A 10,598-nucleotide genomic window follows, 5' to 3' on the forward strand; every position below is an offset into this window, starting at 1 on the left:
AGCGGTGGGGCAAAAGGGGACATGGCCCCCCCCTGCCGTAAAGACAATAGTACTGACATCTGCAGCAACAATGGAGACTGTGTGTGTGGGACATGTGAGTGCAAGAAGAGAGACAACCCTGACGAGAGGTACAGTGGCCAATACTGCGAGTGTGACAACTTCAACTGTGACCGCTCTGGAAACAAACTGTGTGGAGGTGAGTATATTTGTACTACAAAGAATAAAAACCTTTTTCAAGATTAGGGTTTACTCACTGCAGTAAAAGCTGTATACATTAAAGGCTAGAATTCGTGCTTAGAAAGAGAAAAGGCACTTTTTTATTTTTTAGGGCATGGACGCTGTGAGTGTAGAGTGTGTATCTGTGACTCCGAGTGGACCGGAAGTGCCTGTGATTGTTCTCTGAGCGACAGAGATTGTAAGGCCAGCAACGAACAGATCTGTAATGGCAGAGGAACATGTGAATGTGGCACCTGTAAGTGCACTGACCCCAAATTCCAGGGTCCCACCTGTGAGATTTGTCCCACCTGTCCAGGAGTCTGCACTGAACACAAGTAAGTCTAAAGTAAAAACATGTTGATATAAAAAATACTTTTAGATTGGCATATTTTAATATTTATTTTGGTGTATTTTCACATTTAAAGGATATGTTAAGATAATTTAAGTTTATCTTTATTTACATGTCATGCCTGTAACCTTTCTTTTGTCTTATGTCTTGTTAATATATTTTATTTTTTGTTTTAATTAAAAAATTTAATAAAGCAATTCAAAATAGTAATAATAATAATACATTATTGTTGTTGTTGTTATTGTTATTGAGTGCCAAATTAAGAATAAAAAACTTCTCTTGCCTCTAAATGTATCTCTATATACTGTAGATAGTTTTGGTTTTATCCAGGTATTGTGGTATCTGTCTCTGAAATTTATATATTAAATACTTGTGTCACTTACACCATCCAAAGATATCATTGCCTCTGATGTCTGAAGTAAATAAATGTCCATACATTTGCTTAGAAATCACAGAATTAGGAAGGTCCTCATAAATCCAGAACTCGCCTAAGAATCATGACATTTTAATATTCTTTCAGTGCCAAAGTAATTCATTGATAGTTGTCTGCACATCCATGGATACACTGCAACCCAGAACTATTAATAGCCCATTCATAAGAGTTTACAAAAATGAAACAAATATAGGTTTAAAATATGGGTCAAAAATTGTAGCCCACAGCTAATGTACTTACAGTGCCTTGCGAAAGTATTCGGCCCCCTTGAACTTTGCGACCTTTTGCTACATTTCAGGCTTCAAACATAAAGATATAAAACTGTAATTTTTTGTGAAGAATCAACAACAAGTGGGACACAATCATGAAGTGGAACGAAATTTATTGGATATTTCAAACTTTTTTAACAAATAAAAAACTGAAAAATTGGGCGTGCAAAATTATTCAACCCCCTTAAGTTAATACGTTGTAGCGCCACCTTTTGCTGCGATTACAGCTGTAAATCGCTTGGGGTATGTCTCTATCAGTTTTGCACATCGAGAGACTGAAATTTTTGCCCATGCCTCCTTGCAAAACAGCTCGAGCTCAGTGAGGTTGGATGGAGAGCATTTGTGAACAGCAGTTTTCAGTTCTTTCCACAGATTCTCGATCAGAGATGCAGCCAAGAGGCCCATGATCACTCTGGATGAACTGCAGAGATCTACAGCTGAGGTGGGAGACTCTGTCCATAGGACAACAATCAGTCGTATACTGCACAAATCTGGCCTTTATGGAAGAGTGGCAAGAAGAAAGCCATTTCTTAAAGATATCCATAAAAAGTGTCGTTTAAAGTTTGCCACAAGCCACCTGGGAGACACACCAAACATGTGGAAGAAGGTGCTCTGGTCAGATGAAACCAAAATCGAACTTTTTGGCAACAATGCAAAACGTTATGTTTGGCGTAAAAGCAACACAGCTCATCACCCTGAACACACCATCCCCACTGTCAAACATGGTGGTGGCAGCGTCATGGTTTGGGCCTGCTTTTCTTCAGCAGGGACCGGGAAGATGGTTAAAATTGATGGGAAGATGGATGGAGCCACATACAGGACCATTCTGGAAGGAAACCTGATGGAGTCTGCAAAAGACCTGAGACTGGGACGGAGATTTGTCTTCCAACAAGACAATGATCCAAAACATAAAGCAAAATCTACAATGGAATGGTTCACAACTAAACATATCCAGGTGTTAGAATGGCCAAGTCAAAGTCCAGACCTGAATCCAATCGAGAATCTGTGGAAAGAACTGACAACTGCTGTTCACAAACGCTCTCCATCCAACCTCACTGAGCTCGAGCTGTTTTGCAAGGAGGCATGGGCAAAAATTTCAGTCTCTCGATGTGCAAAACTGATAGAGACATACCCCAAGTGACTTACAGCTGTAATCGCAGCAAAAGGTGGCGCTACAACGTATTAACTTAAGGGGGTTGAATAATTTTGCACGCCCAATTTTTCAGTTTTTTTATTTGTTAAAAAAGTTTGACATATCCAATAAATTTCGTTCCACTTCATGATTGTGTCCCACTTGTTGTTGATTCTTCACAAAAAATTACAGTTTTATATCTTTATGTTTGAAGCCTGAAATGTGGCAAAAGGTCGCAAAGTTCAAGGGGGCCGAATACTTTCGCAAGGCACTGTATTACTTCATGAAATAAGAAAAGGACTTGGTTATCTCAGTTTTGTTTGCCAGGGAGCTCACAATGTCAGACTTGGTTAGCAAGGACTGTTTCTGTAAAGCAAAGCTGCTGCTGAATTGTTTTAAGATGTCATTGTTCAGTATGTGCAGAAAGTAATTCACCTCCTGTCAGTTGTAGCAGGGTGGAGACAGAATAGGCAGATGTCTGAAAACCCTGGTAAATAAAACTATAAACTAGAAAAATAGACACAACTAGAAATAAGTGAGTGTATAATTTTTTGTAATTTGTGTGACTTTAAATTGCAGTGCAGATGGTGCTGCTCATTACTAATAATACTCCATTGTCTCCAGAGAGTGCGTCCAGTGCCGCGCATTTGGCACAGGTGAGAGGAAGGATACATGTGAGCGAGACTGCAGCTACTTCAAGCTGATTAAAGTGAAGGACAGAGACAAGCTGCCCCAGCCCAGTGGCTCCTCTTACCCTATGATGCACTGCAAAGAGAGGGACGCCAACGACTGCTGGTTCTACTTCACCTATGCAGTCAATAATAACACAGACAAAGAGGTCCATGTGGTCGACACGCTGGGTAAGCAGGCGGCTGGGCTAACATGACCCAGAGTGTGGAAGGTTTTTGTTACAGAGAAAAGTTGAGGTTGGTTGTGCTGCAGAAATCGGTTGTTTATTCACATCAGACATGTGGTATTGTTTTTCCATGGTTTTATTGTTATTGCATTGTTATTTGTAAACTGCACCCTAATGTGTTTCAGACTGCCCCACCGGTCCTGACATTATCCCAATCGTGGCTGGTGTGGTTGCTGGCATAGTGCTCATTGGCTTAGCCCTGCTGCTCATCTGGAAGCTACTGATGATCATTCATGACAGAAGAGAGTTTGCTAAGTTTGAGAAGGAGAAGATGAATGCCAAATGGGATACAGTGAGTGTCTGGAACTCTGTTCACCTCTGGTGAAAGATAAGCTAGGCAATTATTTTTGAGTTTTGGCTGAGGTTTGGTCATTTAGATGTGGAAAACAGGTGGTATTTGGCTGCTATATACAGCCAACTGCTGTCAGGAAATTAACTTGTAATGGTAGGTAGGTAGGTAGGTACTTTATTGATCCCTCAATGGGGAAATTCCAGTGTTTCAGCAGCAATAGAGAACAAACAACATAAGACCATGAGAACAATCACCACTCACATATCTTGATAAATTCCAGATTTTAAGACAGCATAAATTATTCAAGAGAACAATCAAGAACAGAATTTATATATGTACATATTAACCATGCATTTTACCCCAGGATTTCAGGTAGGTAGGTAGGTACTTGATTGATCCCTCAATGGGGAAATTTCAGTGTTTCAGCAGCAATGGAGAACAAACAGCATAACACCATGAGAAACAAACACCACACACATATCTTGATAAACAAATTTCAGTACCTCAAGCAGCAATAGAGAACAGACAGCATAACACCATGAGAACAAACACCGCACACACATCCTTATAAATAAATTCCAAGTACTCAAAAATAGACAGAATCAAGTATTTGAATAATCAAGAACAGAATTTACATATGTGCATATTAATATTGCACCTCAGTTGACTATTACATAGTCCCTCATACTTTCACCTAGATTATCCCTGCAGTGATGTATTGTACAGTCTGATTGCTGTGGGGAGGAATGACCTGCAGTAACGCTCCTTCTTACACCGGGGATATAACAGTCTTGATCTAAAGGAACTGTTCAGGGCCACCACTGTATGGTGCAGGGGATGGGAGAGGTCGTGCATGATGCATGTTAGTTTTACCAGCATCCTTCTGTCCGCCACCTCCACGATGGAATCCAGGGGGCAGCCCAGGACAGACCAGCTTGTTTAGTCTCTTTCTGTCCCTGTCCGTGCTACCTCCCGCCCAGATGCCACTACAGTATCATAAAAAGTACGAAGGAGTGCCCCCCGCACACCAAAGGACCTCAGTCTCCTCAACAAGTGGAGGCAGCTCTGGCCCTTCTTGTACAGGGCATCAGTGTTTTCAGTCCATTCCATTTTGTTGTTGAGGTGGACACCCAGGTATTTAAAGGTGTCCACAATCTCAATGACTGAGCCCTGAAAGCTCACCGGAGTGAGTGCAGGTGATTTCCGCCGGGGATCAATCACCATCTCTTTAGTCTTACTGGTGTTCAGGACCAGTCGATTTTCCTCACACCACCGATACCCATCCAACAATAGCAGTGTCATTAGGGAACTTTTGTAGATGACAGTGGTGGGAGTTGTACTTGAAGTCCGACATGTAGAGGGTGAACAGAAAGGGGGAAAGCACCATTCCCTGGGATGCCCCCGTGCTGCAGACCACCATGTCCGACACACAGTCACGCAGCCTGACAAACTGAGGTCTGTTTGTGAGGTAGTTAATGATCCATGCGGACAGATGTTGGTCCACACCTGCCCCCTCCAACTTCCCCCTCAGCAGTGATGGCTGGATTGTGTTGAAAGCACTGGAGAAGTCAAAGAACATGACCCTCACCATGCTTCCGGGGGACTCCAGAAGCATGGTGAGTATTGAGTATTGCAGTGTTTACCATTGCATAGTCCCTCATACTTTCACCTAGCTTATCCCTGCAGCAATGTGTTGTACAGTCTGATGGCTGTGGGGAGGAATGACCTGCGGTAATGCTCCTTCTTACACTGGGGATGTAGCAGTCTTGTGCTGAAAGAACTGTTCAGAACCACCACTGTGTTGTGCAGGAGATGGGAGGGGTTATGCATGATGGATGTCAGTTTTTCCAGCATCCTTCTGTCCACTACCTCCTCGATGGAGTCCACGGGGCAGCCCAGAACAGACCCAGCTCTCTTGACCAGCTTGTTGAATCTCTTTCTGTCCCTGTCTATGCTACCTCCTGCCCAAGCCAAAATAGTGTAAAAAGCTGCAGATGCCACTACAGTATCATAAAATGTCCGAAGTAGTGCCCCCAGCACACCAAAGGACCTCAGTCACCTCAACAAGTGGAGGCAGCTCTGGCCCTTCTTGTACAGGGTATCAGTGTTTTCAGTCCAATCCATTTTGTTGTTGAGGTGGACACCCAGGTATTTAAAGGTGTCCACAATCTCAATATCTGAGCTGAGTAAAGACCATTTGCTGTTCTTAGAGTCACAGACATGTTCATATCATAATGTATCTCAGTTGTATTCTCACATCTGGGAAAGCAAACTGAATGTGTTGCCTTTGTATCTTGATCAAAATACAAGGGGAAAATGTCAGAGACTGGACTTTTTTGGAAATGTTATGCACTGTGACCATAGTTAGGCTTTTTCCGGGGAGTGGCCAGAGATCCTCCCCTCTATACTTGCTCTCCTCTGTATCACCCTCAGCCAACATCAATATGACAGAAAGCAGAATTTCAGCACAAGCTTATGCGAAGTATTATGCCTCCACCTAGTGGTGGTATTGTGTCACATCCAGAGTGTATTTTTGTTTGATGATGTAGATGTTCTGGATCAGCACTGCACCCTCCCTTATTATCATGATAGGGCAGCATGTGCTTCTAGATCCCTTTAATTTTGGCCCTTGTTAAATTATATGCAGCAATACTTCCTTATTGGCTTTAGGGAAATGTAAGGGTTTGTATATCCACAATTCTTCACAAGTGCAGCACAGAAAATACATAATGAAAAACACTTTAGTATGTCTGCAACCATGTAAGGACTTCTATTTGAAGTGAGTTTCTTGTTCAAACATAACAGAGCTCTTTCATGCGCAGTGGTGCCCAAATCAAATGCCGTTGCTCCTGATTTAGTGTTTACTTTTGTCGTATATTTGTTCATTTTACAAGCCAGCTATTGCATAGTGTGTACTTAAGCTACTATAAACACTGGAATGAGTAGTTATGTGTGAAAATACTGTGTTACCTGTGTAAATGTTTTCCTTTTGATTATGTTTTCAGTATTTTATAATAATGTTAAATGTGTTAAGTTGGATTTATTGAGGTAGGAAGCTTTGAAAAAGGTTTATACCATCTCACAGCACAACTTGAATCTCAGATTTATCAGCAAAATAATAAGGAACACCAAACTAGCATTAGTGTTAAAGTGTGGGGTGGTTTGGCTCTCCTACATTTATCTTTACATGTCTGTGCTTAGTGTCTTATACTGTAATTTGGCTACAAGGGCTGTCAATTGAAAAAGTTATTAATTATAAACTGCACAAGACACACAATCTAACCACTTGATCATCAATGACAATCTCAGTAAACAAAGTTAGACAAAGCATTATACTATTTTAATATAAATAAAACTGATTTGGTGAATGAGCCCAGTTTCTACATTACTTGTATAAGCTTCCTAAGGTATGTGATGGAAGTGGAGCATTTGATGAAATAATGAAAAATGTATTCAAATCTTTTAAAGCTTTAAACATACACTGTTCAGGGAATCTTTTACTATGCTTTATATTCATCAATTTCCTTCTGTTTCTCATGTTATCTTTCCTCCATTGTCCCACTTTATTTGTGCCTTCTCCCCTTTTTCCATTTCTTTTTCTATTTTAATTTATTATATATTATCTTATTTATTTATTTATTGGCTGCTGTTCCTATTACCTGCTGAAGTTTATTCTGTCCTCATTCTTTACCTATAGCAAGAAAACCCCATTTACAAGAGTCCTGTCAATCAGTTCCAGAACCCAAACTATGGACGTAAAGCTACTGTCCTTTAAGTTTGTATTGGTTTTCCTTTCTGCTTGACTTTCCTGCATGGACTGATTCTGTATGCACTTCCCTGCTTTTACTCAGTTTCTACATTGTCTTTATTTCTTCTGTTTTTCAAGGTAACACAACTAGATTGAACAGTAAGAAGAGTAATATTCCCATCATTGTTTGAAAAAACTGCATGAGTATGTACAAACCTATTATTAGGTGTTTTATCACAAAGGCACTTCTGCGTGCTGAGTGTGATCTAAATGAGTTAACGTCAAATTTTAGAACGCATCAAATGTTCTGTTCTTGTGTCTAATGATGAGGCAGTTTTCCTGTGTGGTTTGGTGAATTGGTTAGAGAAATATTCTCATGAACTAATAACAATCTGCTGTACTGTATGGTTGTTTTATAATAACACAAATGTAACTGATCCCCACAATTTTTGCTTTCCAGGGTGAAAATCCCATCTACAAAAGTGCTGTCACGACTGTGGTCAATCCCAAATATGAAGGAAAGTGATGGCATCATAGTTTTCAATGAACTCTGCTTTGAAGTATTTGACATATGCAGTATTTAGATTGTTTGGGTTCCAAGGGGAACTGGTGTTGAAATATCCATCATTTCTTCTTGTTGCTTTGTCGTTATAATGTACCATTCAGCCACTGCATCTGTATTTTTACTAACACTTATGATTTACACACGCATTTGTTTTATTTTAGATGTACAGTGAACAGTATATGTATATACTGTTAAACTGCATATTTACAGGATTTGATGAAATGATGCCACAGGTCTGGTAGGCAGTTTATCTTGTTTTAACACAATGTGGACATTGCATTATACATTACATGTACACAAATCTCTCAGCTTCAGTCTCTCAGACAGTTAGTCTCTGTGTGTCCCTCTTGTTGTCTCTCTCTGTGCACTGACTTCCTGTGAGTTCCTGTGCATTCCAGACGGGGCCTGAGTTTAATGTGTAAATTGTCAGCCATAGCAGCACATTATACCAATGTGTGTATGTACAGAAAACAAGCGCAACAGGAAGTATTGAATAATACTTAGTCCACTAGCAGGGACCTGCCCTCGCTAAGGATGAATGAATAAATGAATGAACTGTGAGGATATTGAATACTCTGTTGCTCGCATGCTTGACGGTTTTGGGGAATGTTAAGGAGGTCCGCGCCACTCTTGGGCACTGTTAGAACCCCAGCAGAGATAGAAGAATGGGGGGATGAGGGTAATTGAAAAGCAGAAGTGGAAGTATGGAGGTTTGAGTGGGTTAAATAGTGTGAAAACGGAAGAGGTGTAGCTTGGGTCAGGGCCCGCTCCCAAATTACATTATCTCAATTATTCAACTTTGATTGGACAGTTATATTTTGAATCACAGTAGATTCTGCAGTGGTTGCTTGTTGTAAATGTAGTTTTAAACTGCACTTTAGAGATATCCAATGTTTAAGATTGCATTGCACTCTTATTGCGTACTGTTGTCTATCTTGAAGGACTAAATACACAAGAAGAAGTTTAAAATTGACTATCATTATTTGTATTGTTGCTATACTATCACAAAGGGATTGTATACCACTTGATGAAATGATATTGTGGAGATCAACAGTCTAAGAATTTGTATAGTTATGGTACAATTTGCAATTAAGAAAATGTTGCTATGTATGAGCTTACTGCAGTAAAGTTAATATTCATTCTCAGGTCCTTTCCTGTGTTCTTATCAAGTACACCAAAAATATGTTTTCTGTCAGCTTGTTTATTGAACTGGTGAACTGTTTGTGTGAGTCTGTTTTGTTATAGAAATGTTTTTTAGACTGTAAGACTGAAACTGTTCAGATGTCAAAAGAATCATCTTTAACACTCAAATGCCTCAGAAGTACAACACAAAAGCCTTTACAGTATTGTTTTCAAAGTGCCTCTTCATTTCTACCTTTTACTGTCCCCGTGCTGTTTATGAGTTATTTATTAAATAAAGTACAAAAACCATGTCTCTTACTGTAATATGAATTTGTTCAAAACATATACATATCTAGGTTTTTTTGTGTAATTTCATGTTTTAGAGCTTCAGCTTACCAAAATAAGTGTCAGAAAAGTGAGTAAAAACCTATTACTATTAAGTCAAAGCTGGAGGTCAGCTTCATATTCAAGAAGCTGTCTAGTAGACACAATGATAGTAATGCCTGAAGGCATTTTAGACATACTTGAGAATATTTTCTATCAAAAAAAAATGCATCGTGAGAGCCTAGAAGTAATATTTTTGTAGTAATAATAAATAATAACATGCACACAAATTATGTAATACTTTATAACCATATACCTAAATGTCAGAGTGTGTGAAAACAATAAAATGCTAATTGAAGGGAAGAGTGACAATCAGTAGAAATAATCTAGTGATGATAATTTTTTAAAAACTGATATGATGTATAAATCATACGCATTTGAGTAACAAAATAAATAGAAATTTATTCATATGTATATGAATTTTATATGTTAACCATTTTGGCTTTTTTATAAGCTCATCAGACATTTGTGTGCATATACAAACTGAAAGTACAAAATGTCATCCCACATAAGGTTATCAATAAACATCTAACTGAAAATTGTGATCACAGAGACAGCACAACATATTTTATATCAGTATAGTAGGTATACAGATGACAAACTGATAATGAATGCAAGGAGTATAGAAAAATAAATAAATAGCACAGACATCAAGGGAGTTCAGGAAGCACAACTGTGCTAAATTTTCTAAAAAGAACAGGGATGATTGTGGATATAGAGGGTAAGGTTTGATCCATAATCCACCATAGCAGATACAGTACATAAGCATCTATAAAGTAATTTGTCAACTGCGCAGAAGGGGTGCTAATGCAACAACATCTGGATGCCAATGCGCCATAAAATCCTAAAAGGAGAAAAAAAACTGACTGTATTGCATACATGTCAGCAGCGGAGTCCAGCCTTAAACTGTTGGACACTGAACAGATTCAACTTCTCTGGATATGTAGTGGAGCATTTAAGACACCCCCAATGCAGATTGAGCTTGGGGAAGCTCCTTTTAAATTAAGAAGACTGAAAGTTATGTTACACTACTGGGCTAGCCTGCAAGGTCATGTTAGTATCCATCCTGCTAAATCAATATTACTGGATTGCTGGGCACACAATGCGTCCAACTTATATAGCTTTGGATGGATCAGTAATTTCATGGCCCAGAGAGTACGTCTGCTTGATTT

General features: G+C 39.4%; 1 protein-coding gene across 4 annotated transcripts in view; it reads left to right on the plus strand.

Annotated features, from left to right (window-relative positions):
* LOC109972471 (integrin beta-1-like) overlaps nucleotides 1–9,351 on the plus strand; it is a 52,202-nt gene extending 42,851 nt beyond the window's left edge. For all 4 annotated transcript variants that reach the window (XM_020621340.1, XM_020621337.1, XM_020621339.1 and 1 more), the window contains 5 exons: nucleotides 51–196; nucleotides 329–551; nucleotides 3,024–3,259; nucleotides 3,441–3,607; nucleotides 7,816–9,351. In XM_020621340.1, coding sequence (XP_020476996.1) covers nucleotides 51–196; nucleotides 329–551; nucleotides 3,024–3,259; nucleotides 3,441–3,607; nucleotides 7,816–7,881 — 838 coding nt within the window. In that variant the 3' untranslated portion in view covers nucleotides 7,882–9,351. The remainder of the gene's footprint in view (nucleotides 1–50; nucleotides 197–328; nucleotides 552–3,023; nucleotides 3,260–3,440; nucleotides 3,608–7,815) is intronic.
* The last annotated feature ends 1,247 nt before the right edge of the window (nucleotides 9,352–10,598 follow it).

This window comes from Monopterus albus, unplaced genomic scaffold (assembly GCF_001952655.1).
Source record: "Monopterus albus unplaced genomic scaffold, M_albus_1.0 scaffold258.1, whole genome shotgun sequence".
Lineage (NCBI taxonomy): Eukaryota > Metazoa > Chordata > Actinopteri > Synbranchiformes > Synbranchidae > Monopterus > Monopterus albus.